The sequence below is a fragment of the Plodia interpunctella genome, chromosome 27 (assembly GCF_027563975.2).
Source record: "Plodia interpunctella isolate USDA-ARS_2022_Savannah chromosome 27, ilPloInte3.2, whole genome shotgun sequence".
NCBI classification, from domain to species: domain Eukaryota; kingdom Metazoa; phylum Arthropoda; class Insecta; order Lepidoptera; family Pyralidae; genus Plodia; species Plodia interpunctella.
In genome coordinates this window covers 4,124,037-4,139,007 of record NC_071320.1, presented here as the reverse complement: position 1 = coordinate 4,139,007, position 14,971 = coordinate 4,124,037, and the positions used below count along the sequence as shown (strand labels likewise).

The 14,971-nt window shown below is 36.8% G+C and overlaps 1 protein-coding gene across 1 annotated transcript in view; it reads left to right on the top strand.

Annotated features, from left to right (window-relative positions):
* The window catches only part of LOC128681538 (homeobox protein invected-like), a 66,128-nt gene extending 51,936 nt beyond the window's left edge, over positions 1-14,192 (top strand). The window contains exons 5-7 of the mRNA XM_053765522.2: positions 9,283-9,389; positions 10,064-10,248; positions 11,312-14,192. Of these exons, the coding sequence (XP_053621497.1) occupies positions 9,283-9,389; positions 10,064-10,248; positions 11,312-11,387 (368 nt within the window). The 3' untranslated portion in view covers positions 11,388-14,192. The remainder of the gene's footprint in view (positions 1-9,282; positions 9,390-10,063; positions 10,249-11,311) is intronic.
* Positions 14,193-14,971: the final 779 nt, after the last annotated feature.

Genomic DNA, 14,971 nt, shown 5'->3' with positions numbered 1-14,971 from the left:
CAAATTCAGCCGGACTGGCGTGGTCTCGATAGCTCAGTGGTCAAGAGCACTGTCCAGGATAGACAGGGGCGCGGGTTCAATTCCCGCTCGATTTCAGAGTTTTTTAATCTCATTATATTGTTTTCAAAAATGAGTTAAAAAGCATGTGTGACAGGTATAACAAATCCATTTAAGTATTACACAGTTCCAGTTTGTAACCAAACATTTGATTAAAATTTCATTTTCTTTTGAATAGCTAAAACATGTCCCACTGCTGGGCAAAAGCCTCTCTTTCCATGCATACTGTCTCTTGTCTTTTCCATTTATCTCTTGTCGTAATCTCTCATTTCATCTGAGTTGACATGAACGATATGGAATCCAGCCTAGAACTCGATGGTACACACTCTTTAAAATTGTTCGCAGTTTTAATTGAATGCATATTATATAAAGTAATTTTTTGAACTAATTCTAGACTTCTTTTAAAAAGGTTAGGTATTTATATGTATAAGTAATCTTTGCTAAAACCCTAAAAGTAGTTTATAAAATTTATTATATGCATTATTTTTTAATTATCCGTACTAATTCCGTACTATATACCATACTAATATTATAAATGTGAGAATGTGTCTGTCTGTTCCGCTTGCACAGCCAAACTGCTGGACCGATTTTGATTTTGGTATGCTTATTAACTACATATTTACTTTTTAAAAACTGTTTGACGACAGTGTGGAGCCGGACGACAGTGTGGAGCCGGCATTAAGTTTGTTTTCGTAAGGATCTACCAAGCCACCAAATATACCAAAATCGGTCAACAAATTCCAAAATTATGGTCACTCTTTTAACTGGACCTTTGGCTGCCTACAGATTTATCATCCTAATAGGACAGTTACATCAAAAAGGGTCCAGCAAAAAATACCTTAGTCACGCTTCTTCATAAATGACACCCGAAACGGGGTACCCTTTTTTCTTCGAATTTGTTAACTGTATGATAAATGTTCTAAAGGTTACTGACCTTAGTTTTTTTTTCCACAACTCTTAGGAGACATTTTTTGTTATGACTGACAGCGCAGGTGTCAAGTTTTTCAGTTTCTTGACAATTTTTTTTTTAATTTTCGTCGTGGATTCTCGATGTCGTTGTAAGAAATTGTTTTTTTTTTTTTTTTTGACATATTTTACTTTAATTTGGCAGCGTTTTGATTTATTGTTACGTTTTATAACGTCGTCGTCGTTCTTTCGATAGGTTCCATTCAGAGAATAAAAGAAAAATATATAAAGGTTTCATTAATAAATTTCTTTCTATTATCTACACAATGGCGTAGTGGTTAGAACGCTCGACTTTAATAGTGACGGTTAAGATACTGTCACAATGGTCGGTCATTGGATGGGTGACCGTTAATCTTGAGCTCTTCCGCGCTTCGGAAGGCACGTAAAGCCGTGGTCCCGGTTGTATTTTCGTTAAAACCCGCCAATCCGTAAGGCCCGCGTGGTGGGTCACGGCCCAATCTCCTAACCATCCGTAAGGAAGGCCAGTGCCCCATTAGTGGGACGTTTAAATGGCTGTTGTAATTAAAATTTTTATCATATCCAAGACTAACTGCGCCCCGGGGCTTCGCACTATTGGGGATTTCGGGATAAATGTATACCCTACGTGTTATTCCAAGTTACATTCTACCCGTGTACCAAATTTCATAACAATCGGTCCTGTGTCTGTGTCTGTGTCTGTGTCTGTGTCTGTGTCTGTGTCTGTGTCTGTGTCTGTGTCTGTGTCTGTGTCTGTGTCTGTGTCTGTGTCTGTGTCTGTGTCTGTGTCTGTGTCTGTGTCTGTGTCTGTGTCTGTGTCTGTGTCTGTGTCTGTGTCTGTGTCTGTGTCTGTGTCTGTGTCTGTGTCTGTGTCTGTGTCTGTGTCTGTGTCTGTGTCTGTGTCTGTGTCTGTGTCTGTGTCTGTGTCTGTGTCTGTGTCTGTGTCTGTGTCTGTGTCTGTGTCTGTGTCTGTGTCTGTGTCTGTGTCTGTGTCTGTGTCTGTGTCTGTGTCTGTGTCTGTGTCTGTGTCTGTGTCTGTGTCTGTGTCTGTGTCTGTGTCTGTGTCTGTGTCTGTGTCTGTGTCTGTGTCTGTGTCTGTGTCTGTGTCTGTGTCTGTGTCTGTGTCTGTGTCTGTGTCTGTGTCTGTGTCTGTGTCTGTGTCTGTGTCTGTGTCTGTGTCTGTGTCTGTGTCTGTGTCTGTGTCTGTGTCTGTGTCTGTGTCTGTGTCTGTGTCTGTGTCTGTGTCTGTGTCTGTGTCTGTGTCTGTGTCTGTGTCTGTGTCTGTGTCTGTGTCTGTGTCTGTGTCTGTGTCTGTGTCTGTGTCTGTGTCTGTGTCTGTGTCTGTGTCTGTGTCTGTGTCTGTGTCTGTGTCTGTGTCTGTGTCTGTGTCTGTGTCTGTGTCTGTGTCTGTGTCTGTGTCTGTGTCTGTGTCTGTGTCTGTGTCTGTGTCTGTGTCTGTGTCTGTGTCTGTGTCTGTGTCTGTGTCTGTGTCTGTGTCTGTGTCTGTGTCTGTGTCTGTGTCTGTGTCTGTGTCTGTGTCTGTGTCTGTGTCTGTGTCTGTGTCTGTGTCTGTGTCTGTGTCTGTGTCTGTGTCTGTGTCTGTGTCTGTGTCTGTGTCTGTGTCTGTGTCTGTGTCTGTCTCTGTGTCTGTCTCTGTGTCTGTCTCTGTGTCTGTGTCTGTGTCTGTGTCTGTGTCTGTGTCTGTGTCTGTGTCTGTGTCTGTGTCTGTGTCTGTGTCTGTGTCTGTGTCTGTGTCTGTGTCTGTGTCTGTGTCTGTGTCTGTGTCTGTGTCTGTGTCTGTGTCTGTGTCTGTGTCTGTGTCTGTGTCTGTGTCTGTGTCTGTGTCTGTGTCTGTGTCTGTGTCTGTGTCTGTGTCTGTGTCTGTGTCTGTGTCTGTGTCTGTGTCTGTGTCTGTGTCTGTGTCTGTGTCTAACTCCGTTGTTGTTAAACTACTTACATGTATGCTAAATCTCAAGAAGATTGGTTGAGTAGATAGAGCGTGAACTTACTTTCGCATTTATAATATTATGTTAAAGTCAATGTCAAATTTGACTGGTGCAATCCGCCCTAAGTGTACCTACTAATTTATTTAATGTTACGATCGAGAGTGCACGCCTTTCTAACAAGTCGGTTAAGCCTTCAATACATTGTATTGGAATTCGAGGACCACCAAAAGCCTCCACGGTTCGTTAGTCCACTAAACTAGATAACTCGGCAGTTCCGGCGTTAGATTTGAGCGTTTGCCCAGGGCACTGTGTATAAGGGGACGTCGAATAAGTTGTGCAACAACGCTTCAAAATTACAGATAGGTTAGATATATAGGGGCGCCATCGCAAAAGTAAATGGTGTCATAGGTAGGTGTCTAAGGGACACAGAGCCTTAACAACTGAAAGGAATACAATAGCATTCCCAAAGAGGGTTGACGTCAGTCGCGCGGCCAAACTGGGCTTTAGGACGTCCCAACTCCGAATATAAACGAGAAGATGAGAGAGAGAAGCAATATTTTTTAAATATTTTTAATGATCAATTGAATAGAGTAGGGAATTGCACGTAATATTAATATAAATACGAACATAAACGAATGAACAAAACTTCTGGAATTACAGGTTATTGTTCAATTTTGTTCACTGCACCGAGATAAATTTAGTATAAATTCATTGATTGATTATTATTATCATTGTTTTTTCTCAATTAAGCAAGTATATTTTAAAGGAAATGTTTATATAAAGTCTGTTTGTCTATCTTTCCTTTACAGCCAGTTTTTGACATTAAGTTTCACAACGCGGTCGCGATGTACAGATTGGGGGCGCCGAAAAAATTACCGCCCAAGTCGCTGCATTGCTAGGTATTGTGACTGAGAACAAAAAACACAAAACATGTACTCCTTTTTACCGATTACGAACAAACGATTGTTAGTTACCGTTGACTGGTGAAGAAACTAAAACTTTGTAAACGGTTTTTATTTTGACGGAAAAACTTGTTTTATTTTTGTGGTCGTGATCATATTTTAGAAAGATATTTTTATCTTTTTAAAACATGACACTTTTTGGGCTTGTAAAGCTGCATTTTGGGGTTTACTTAAAAAAAAAACGAAATTAAATTTTCGAGATTTAATCCTACTAATATTATTTTTCGTCGCGAGTGGCGCCACGGGCTACTAGGTAGTAATATTTTGTAAACTAAAAGTCTATCCGTCTGTCTCTCAACGCAAGAACGATTTTAATGAAATTTAGAATATGATCCAAGCTTAAATATAGGTTACCGCGGGCGAAGCTTCGGACAACAGCTGATACTAAAAATATAATAATTTTTGAGATAAATAGATAGATAAGTAGGTACTTAATAAATTTCTACATTCTTACCCAATTTTAAAATGAACCATTCAACCGACTTTATTTGAAGCATGTATCTAAGAAATTTATATATTTTTTTAGGTGTTTTGCTTATTGTCGTGTTAATAATCAAAGCTTGGGCGATTCTTGAAGAGGTATTCCAGTTTCCAAAGTTTAATTGTCAAATATCAATATTGCTATTTGTAGATATCATTTTTTCACTTAACGATCATATTATTGAAGACATTATACGACAAATGGAACGTATCTCATAATAATAATAATAATAATAATAATAATTCTTTATTGCAGACACAAGATCCATATCACAAAATAAATAAATATAAAATAAAGTAGAAATACATAAAAACAACAAATGTTGTTCACTAAAAAACTTATTTACTTATTAACTACCCATTACCATGCGTTAATTTAACCCAACACTTATATGTTGTGGTCGTCAGCAGTCGTGTAGACAGGCTGCGGATAATTTCGTTTTTACACCTATAGACTCTCGACATAAAAGAAGCTATTCTTTTTCTATGAATAGCGCTAAATGAGTCGACCCGAAATTGGGTATACATTTCCGAAGCACTACAAAAGCGCTTTAGGCCCATCAGGTGTCTAAAAATATTGTTGTAGACGACTCTAACGCCATTCATAGATTTTAAAGAATAGTCTGTCCAGAGTTGACAGGTGTAAAAAGTCTGACAAAAAGACCGAAATAATGTAATCTTCACGTCAGGTGCGGCTTTGAAAAATTTTCTTGCTATCATATTTCCAACTATGCATAAGGCCCTGCGTTGCCGCTCGATATCACTGTCATCCCGTAAGTTCGACGTCACTATATGGCCAAGATACCTGAATTTATCAACTATCTTGATAGGCTGAGCGTTTAGACAAACCTTAGGTATATTGTCCGGACCCTTGCCCGACCTGAACACCACCATTTCTGTCTTTTTCGCGTTATAAATCAAGTTATGATCTATAGCGTACTTTTCACATTTGGATAAAAGTATCCGCAAACCCCTGATCGTAGGGCTGATCAGCACCATATCGTCAGCATAGCTAAGATTGTTGACATACCTGTCATCCAATCTGAGGCCGACGGGGGTGCCGCTCAGCTCCACGAGCAAGTCGTTGATATAGGTGTTGAACAGGTCGGGCGAGGTCAGGCCGCCCTGACGCACGCCGCATGGGAGGTAATATGATTCAGATACCTCCGATCCCCATTTTACATAGTTGGTCTGATTCAGGTACCAGTACTGTAACAGTCCTATGACTTCAGATGGTACATTTGTACTACTGAGTTTCCGCCACAACAGGTCGTGATTAAGCGTATCAAAAGCACTACTTAAGTCAAGAAAGCAGGCATAAACAGTTGTATTATGCTGTGTATAATACTTGACGACCTGCTTTAGTGCAAATATCGCCATATCAGTTGAGACCTGTGGACGGAAGCCAAACTGCCCATCATCGTAGCTGATATTGCTGAAGCGACTATTAATTACCCTATTATATTATTATAATATATAAATAATTATTATAGTCTGAATTCGCAAATTATTGCACATTATAAATGTGTATAATACACTGTCTAGGATCTGCTTAATGCCGATTACACACTATTGCCGAATTAGGACAGTAGCCGACGCGAATACGTAAAAATTGCGACATTGCGTACTTTATATAAGAGCTTTTATTTATTGCAATGGAAAACTGTTAATGTATGCCGAATCCGCCGAATATTGACGAAATGTATCGCGATAAAGTATAGCCGCCATAAGGTAGACATTCAGTGTCATGTAATATAGGTATTACTAACATTTCTTTATAGTTATTTAGTTTTCTGTGCGCAAATCCAGTGTAACATCAACGCTTTCTTTCATTTCTTTTTAACACCCGACCCAAAAAGAGGGGTGTTGATAAGTATAACGTGTCTATCTGTGTATCTGTCTGTGTAGCTCCCAAACGGACGAACCGATTTTCGTTTAGTTCTTTTTTGTGTCATAGATAATTTTATCCCGAGTGTTCTTGGCCATGTTTCATGAAAATCTGTTCAGCCGTTCAAACGTTGTAGCGATATGTATAATATAGTCGGTTTTGTTTTTTAATTTGTCTAACAAATAAACTCGTTTAGTTTTAGCCGTGAAGAAAAAATTATAATAACCTAAATTGACTAATGCCATCTAGTGATAGGGACTGGAACTAATAGTTAGATACAAGAGAAGAAACCATCATAAACAGAAGACATCATCAATAGACCCGGCAGGCAATCGGTGCAATATTTTGACCAATTTTAAACGACAATAAACTTTGTCCACCGCTGGACTGTGTGAATTGGTTAAGATATTGCATCGTCTGCTTGCATCGGGAATGACAGCGTGGGATTGAACATTTTCGTGTTTTTTTTTATGCGTAAAATGTAAAAAGAGTGTTCTTGTTTTTTTGCTTATTTTATTCTATTTTTGTTGTCAATTTTTAGTTTTGTTTTTAATGCTTTTTTTATACGAAAACTTAGTTTTTTAGATTTGTAGAAAAAAAAATGATTTGCTTTGTATGTATACAATATGAAATAGTAAGAAAGTTCCATAGTCACTAGTTTTATTATTAGAAACATAAAAAAAACAGTATTTTATACTAAATCAAAGACTTACCGAACGTCAATTATGCAAATCAATGAATTTATTTTCTTTATATTTATTGTGTGTGTTGTTATCTGTATTTTGTGTGCAACCTTTAATGCTTTATTGTGTCTTTTTTTACATTTTTGTGATTTTGTGAAATTTATTTTGTGTGTGTGTTCTTTTTAATGGGTTTCAGATTATATTTAATTTGTGTTTGTATGCTTCGCTTCTGTGTTTGTTGTCTATTATTGGATTTTACTTGAATCATAAATGTATAAATTGTTTGTGTGTGCTCGTGTGTGATGTAATCTGCGGGCCTACCACGCAGCATAAAAAACGTAACACGTTATTGCGTCCACACTGTATCTCTTTTTTACACGATGCTTAAACGATATGGATAAAAGAGACAGCGTAGGTGGACGTTAGTAACGTAATACGTTTTTGCATGTTTCGTTGTAGGCCTTCTGTATAAAAAAAAAACATAATATTTTATCCATATATATTCTTGACTTGCCGTATTCTGTCTAAAGTCGGTAGAATGGTTTTGATAAATTAATAAAGTAGTTTTAGGAATTAAAACAGTCCAAATAGCAAAAAGCCTACTAAATAAACAAATGACAAATAATTTAAAGTAGATATAACTTAAAAAAAAGCAACTTATAAAATACGCGGTTGACTATACGTATATATTTTATATCAAATTTTTATCGCTGCAATTAGGTACTCATTATTTATCTAATTTTTAATCAATCATTCATTGTCTACTGGATATCACCGCGCTTAATGTCGCGTGGGTTCAGGGTAGGTTACCATGCAGTTGACTGTACAAAATACAGACGATAAGGTGCCCATTAGGTCTAATACTTTCAGTAAAAAAAGAAAGTTTATCACAACTAACACCACCAACCAACTGCTCTACTAACCAGTTTATAACTCATACGAAATTATGGTTGCACTAATCAATTTTTATGTTGACTTTAGTCGCAATATGGCGTAATTTGCGTTTATCTGCGCATGTTAAAGTGCAACTATCAGTATACCGGTAGCTGTAGGTTGGTTAAACATCGCTAAAGAAAAAGTGTTGCTGCGCGATGGATTATGTCCTTAGCGAAGCGATTATTAATGTGAGGTTGTGGCCTCTCCCCGCAATCGATGGCTTATCAGACCGCCCTTACCTAGGGACCAACCAAAGGATAGGGACCAACACTGTTCAAATGAGTTTCTTTCGGCATTTCTTCTCAGCAGTGGTTGTTCCGAAATGCCAGTAGTTTGTAGCTTGTGAGAAATAACTATAAATATAAAAATTGATGAGAAAAAGTGCCTGTGAAGGTCTAATTTCTGAATAAATGATTTGAATTTGAATTTGAATTAATGCCCAAACATGTACTAAGACCTATATAAGACCTACATTTGTTAATTGACGTCTTCGGAGAAAAGGCCGCGGTGAAGTTTGTTTGTTGCGCCGCTTCTTCTTCACCTGCGCTTTGGAAGTCGGCGGTAGACTTAGTTTAAGTAATTTTTTTGACGTCAATAAGTGATGTATATCATCGTAAATTGAATTATTTTCAATTTGAATATATTCACTCGGGTTGACTTGATGGCAGTGTCCGATGAAGCTGTCAATATTTTTTAATATTTTTATTCATTAACCTGGTCCACAAATAAGTTCACAGTAGAAAAACAGTAAATTAACATTGTATCCTGTTAAATATTACTATGGACTTAATACTGATGGTTACTGTGGTATACTTGCGAGATTACGTGCCCCGTCCTCGCACGTAATTGTACATCACAGCCACTAGACTGATGCTCCAACGTCTGTGCGTCTCGCCGTCTCGTAAACAACTGAGCGTTTGCTAGCAGCGCTATGACTTATATCACAGTAGTGGAGGGGAAGTGAATATAGGCATACACTACAGTCACAATTCAAGTAAATAGTTATTATGGTTGGATAACAATAATTTAGGCAAAATACGATTACGTTGTAAAAAAATAGAAAGTTATAAATAGATATAACTTAGCACTCGCAAGCTCGCAACATATCCATTCGAAAGTGTATGAGTCTATGAAATTAACGCGGGAGAAGCCGCGGGCAAAAGCCAGTATATACATAAGTGGGTAACGCAAAGAATAATTCCAATATTATCCATTAAAGCGTAGTAGATTTGCCATCGACACGCGAAGTTGGAGAAGCGAATCGATAGGAAAAGAAATATACTCGTATCTTACGTGATGCTAACACAAACAATATTATAAGAAAAATTTTATGAATGGAATATTGTAATAAATCTCCCTTACCCTTAATTACGTCGTTATTCCCCTAGGTCCTCGCACGAGACGACCCAAGAAGCCGCCTGGAGAACCAGGCATCTCCAATGACGAGAAACGACCCAGAACTGCCTTCTCTGGACCTCAACTGGCGAGACTCAAGGTTAGATTCGACCAATACTCGACCGACGAATGTAACGTAGTAATGGTCGTCATACCGGACTGAGTCATACGGTCGATAGATTCGATCCTCGGTCAGATCAAGATGGAAAATGATTTTTTTCACATTGACCTGGGTCTTGAACGTTTATATTTAAATAGTATTTTAAATAAATAAAATAGTATTTTATTAGAATATAGTATCGTTTAATAAGTAACCCATAACACAAGTCTCGAACTTACTTATGGGCTAACTCAGATTCAGTGTGATTTATCCCTAAAGTATTTAGGTACATTCTAGATTTTAGTCTCTCTCTATTATCTCACATGGGAATAGGCAAAGACTATGGATTTGACGACCTCGGTGGCGCATGATGGAAAATGATCTTTTTCTGATTGGCCCGGGTCTTGGATGTTTATCTATATATGTATTTGTTATAAAATATAGTATCGTTGAGTTAGTATCCCATAACACAAGTCTCGAACTTACTTTGGGGCTAGCTCAATCTGTGTGATTTGTCCTAATATATTTATTTATTTATATTTATTCATTTAATCCACTTGCCATGATCCTGACAAATCTCACTTGTTTCTTCTATACTCATCACTTTCTTCATACATGCACTCCGGTTATGAGTGCTGTATCTCCCTAACTTCCCTCCTAAACCTTCTCAACAGCACGAGTTCGCCGAAAACCGTTACCTGACGGAGCGGCGGCGGCAGGCGCTGGCGGCGGAGCTGGGGCTGGCGGAGGCGCAGATCAAGATCTGGTTCCAGAACAAGCGGGCCAAGATCAAGAAGGCCTCGGGCCAGAGGAACCCGCTGGCACTGCAGCTGATGGCACAGGGACTGTACAATCATAGGTAACAGCTTCCGTAGTTCCTGCTCAAAGCTAAATTGCTCTATCGGCTTCCGTTTTTAGGACGTCGTCGATACTATAGTCACAGACATTTAATTTCATCTAGAGGATACATATTTCGTCGATAATCACACGTGAGTGACCAGTAAATGGACGCCGTCGACGGACAATTCAGGAATTTTATTGGAGACTAGATGTTGCCCGGGGCTCCGCTCCCGTGGGAATTTTTAGATAAAATACAGTCTATAGCAATCTTAGATTATGTACCTTTCTAACGGTGAAAGAATTTTAGAAATCCGTTTGATACTTACGGAGTTTGCTCGCCTCAAACACACAAACTCACAAAAGCTTACCTCATTATAATAATAGTATAGATTCGACGAAAACCTAATAGAAAACAATGAAGGGCAACGGAGAGGCAACACGCTTTTCATCGCAACGGAGCAATGGAGCCGAATCCTAAGTTAAATTTTGGTTATACCACTAGGCAAATAGATGCGGCGGCGCAGCGTGTCGTATCAACACTAGGGGCGTCAGTATCAAATGCGCCTATTTTGTGGACTGGGGTTTTTTACCACAGTACATTTCATTCCGTTATAAAAATCATGTTTCCCGTGGGAAATTCACGCATCCTACAAATATTATAAATGCAAAAGTTTGTGAGGATGTGTGTATATATAGATCCAAATCTAAAGGAGATATCCATAGGTATATCAGATATCCAAAGGCAAGATATAGGTTATAGAATTTTGTTTTTCCGGTGACTGAACGGCGTCAATCTCAACTAATTATTATACTTAAATACGAAAGTAAATTTGTTTGTTTGTTACTCTCTCACGCAAAATCTACTGGACCGATTGTTATGAAGTTTGATACACGGGTAGAATATAACCTGGAATAATATATGGGATTCTTTTTATCCCGAAATTCCCACCGTAGCGGAGGCCCGGGGCGCAGCTAGTATTTTATATGTTTGTTTGTTAGTTAGCTAGTTTAGTATATGTTAGTAATATTAATATAAATGGATTTTATATCGGCAGGCACTGATGTAATTTCTTCTATTACAGCACAGTGCCGCTGACCAGAGAAGAAGAGGAATTAGAAATGAAAGCGAGAGAAAGAGAACAGCAGAATAGATGCTAACTTCATCATTGTTTACTTGTCATTGATTTCCACGTCACGTTCACTGGACACGCTATTTGAATGAATACACATTTTATTTGAAGAACTTGAATATTACATATTTGGAGAACATACAGTCTAAAGCCGACTATACACATTACATGACATTATCGCGATGTAGTTGACCGAATTTTAACGGATTTGTTGTACATTGCTGATTTTTTTAATTGCGGTAAATTGAAGCTCTCAAACTACATGCGCAATGTACATTTCGCGTCGGCATCTATCTGATTTAGGCGATAATTTGTTGCCGGCGTTAAAGAACAATTGTCTAACTGTTTATGTGGTTATTTATCATTTATCTATTTACGCATATAACATTGATAGTATTAATTATTATATTCAGGCAGCGGGATATGTCATAGCTGTGGAAAAAAAAAAGATTCATACCAGTTTTAGCGATATATTTGTATGAATAACATGGCCCAAACATGTTGGAGATTTAAATTTGAGTGTAATTGGTTTACTAAGTTCCCTAGTAGAGATGTGTGGTTCCAGCTCTAGAAAAGCTATGGCGATGAATAAAGAATGACATTCAGTCTAAATTAAAATAAATAGGGCTATTTTTTTTTAATTTCATCCTTACATTTTCGAATCAATTTCGAATTTGTATTTTTGTTTCAACAATTCGAGATTTGTATTTTTGTTTGTAATGGATAAACTCAAAGACTACTGAGCAGATTTTCATCAAATTTGGCACAGAGATAGACGAAACCTTCTGGAGTGACAGGCACCTTTAATTATGGTTTTACTCGAGCGAAGCCGGGACATACTAGTCTAGTAATCTCAAAAATTGAAAGTCCCAAAGTTTACATGACCGGATGAGTAATTTATTTAAATAGCTCGTCTAGTATACGATGATAGAAGTCATTATTTTCATTATAACAGTTTCATTGAACATAATCTGTAAAAATGCATTAATATTGTCTGCGTGTAAATATTTAACACTTCGAAACAATAACACAAAATATTTGAATTAATAAATATTCAATTACAATCGTAATTATTATTTCACCGCCTGTAATAATTATATATAAATATATCTATATTAATTTATAATTATGTGTCATAATTACTATGTCACCGTGGTGGGTACCAAAGGTAAGGGTACCTTTAGAATAGAAAAATTATTTAGAAATTTGATTTTTAAAGGCATTTTTTGACGTTAAATATTCTTGAACTAGCGACCGATCTCGGCTTTGCTCGGTGCACATTTGACATCAACACAATAACTACTAAATGTGACGTTTCACGAGAAAAAAATACCTTATGTAGGGCAGTCGCGTACGATGTAATTGCGTATGCGCATCATCACTACTAGCATAAAATAGTCGCTTCCCGCTCTCTGTCCCTATGTATGCTTAGATCTTTAAAACTACGCAACGGATTTCGATGCGGGTTTTTTAATAGATAGTGTGATTCCTGAGGAAGGTTTAGATATACTATAACTTATTATTGGTTTAAATCGAGCGAAGCCAAGATGGGTAGCTAGTAAAATAAGTAAGAGACTTTCCTCCATAAAGTAACATTTCTCAGGGAACTTCACAAATAACATTGTTTAATCTAATTTTCACAGTTTGTGTGATTCAAGATGAAATATCGTATTTATTAATGCGATCAACATTTTATGACACATTATTATAAATTATTATTTTTATGCGTTCAGATTTGTAGACAAACAAGATCTTCAAAGGACAAAACTTCTTTGACGTTCCGCAACTAATATTTTTTTGTGAGACATAATTTATATGTCAATTTCATAGATTTATTTTGAGCTAGATACCGCATGTCATCAACGTGGAGTAGGTACCACACCGAGTTGCAAAATGTGTATTAGTCACAGTTGTGTTACGGTAACATTGCCTTTTAGCAACTCATAAAAATTTGTCAACTTCACAAGTATTCAATGCTTATGTGCAATGTTTGACTTCAATTCTTAATTAAACAAAACATTTTTATTATTTCTTGTTAAAGCGAGATCCAAATCTAAATGAGATTTCCAAAGACAAGAAAACAAGATATAGGAGATGCCCAAATCTAAAGTTTTTATCGAATTTTTTTTCTGGTAGTGAACGGCGTCAATCACAGCTAATGTTATAAATGCGAAAGTAAGTTTGTTTGTTACCTCTTCATGCATTATGTACTTGACCGATTGTTATGAAATTTGGTACACGGGTAGAAAATAACCTGGAATAACACATAGGGTACTTTTTATCCCGAATTTCCCACGGGAGCGAAGCCCCGGGGCGCAGCAAGTAGGCTTATAAATATATTATTATTTTCAGTTCTCATTCGAGTAACAATACACTTTAGCTATAGTGTTGTGAATATGCAGTTATCTATCATAATATAAATCTATGGAAAAACTATTTGTTCTTTTTTAATTATAATTTGATTACATTGAACCGTTCAAACAAAAATAAAACATTATGTGTTGAAATTGTTGTCATTTTATAAAAATATTAATAAAAGTAGTGTAACGATTGTCCCACACGAATTGTAAAAATATTCTAATTTACATTTACAACCTGTAAATATTATATTAATTAGTTATTAATAATTATGTTAAGTTATTTATTGTGCAATGTAGCAGTATTAGAGAATTGGGGTTTGTAAACAATATTAGACGGAAAATAAAAACAAAAATTAAATTAAATTAATATTAGTTATAATTTTTTTGTTTTTATTTTGCTCTTCTAGACTGTTATAAATCCATGGAAGTAAAATAGCGATTTATAGAAGAATCCTAATTAAAGAATCAGAAAATTAAAATGTTTTTTATTACATTTCTGTACAAAATTAAAGTCCCCGTTTACACGGATTGAATACAGATATAGTCATGTCACATTTCTATATCTTACGGGGTAGACAGAGTCAATAGTTGCTAAAGTCGAATGCCTCGTTTAGCTATAGTCGGCTTATTGGTGGAAATGAAGTTAAATAGTGTCAAGTTTTGACGACCTCCGTGGCCTAATGATCATCACGCCGGACTGGACACTGGAGGTCCCGGGTTCAAATTCAAATTCAAATTAATTTATTCAAAAAACAAACACACAACATATATAAAAAATAAAACTAGGTAATAAAATAAAAATTACATTGTGCTCGCAATTTGAAAAGGACCGGGTTTAACATACGTTGTTTACCCCGTGCGAGGTAAGCAACGCTGGTCTTCCGCTGGGAGCCACGAGTTAAAACGCACGCCAGTTGCAACCTTATAAACTATAATATGCATAACAAATTCTAGATCATCCTATATTTGCTTCTAACAAAATCAATTAAGTCTAAAGTAATAATATTGTGCGGTAGACGTAAAATCGTAACAAAATTCCCCGGTCAGGGATGACCGGGGTTCGAACCCCGGTCAGGTCAACATGGAAAATTATATTTTTCCGACTGACCTGGGGGTCTTGGATGTTTATCTATATATGTATATGTTATAAAATATAGTATCGTTGAGTTAGTATCCCATAACACAAGTCTCGAATTAACTTTGGGGCTAGCTCAATCTGTGTGATTTATCCCTATTATATTTAATATTTAAT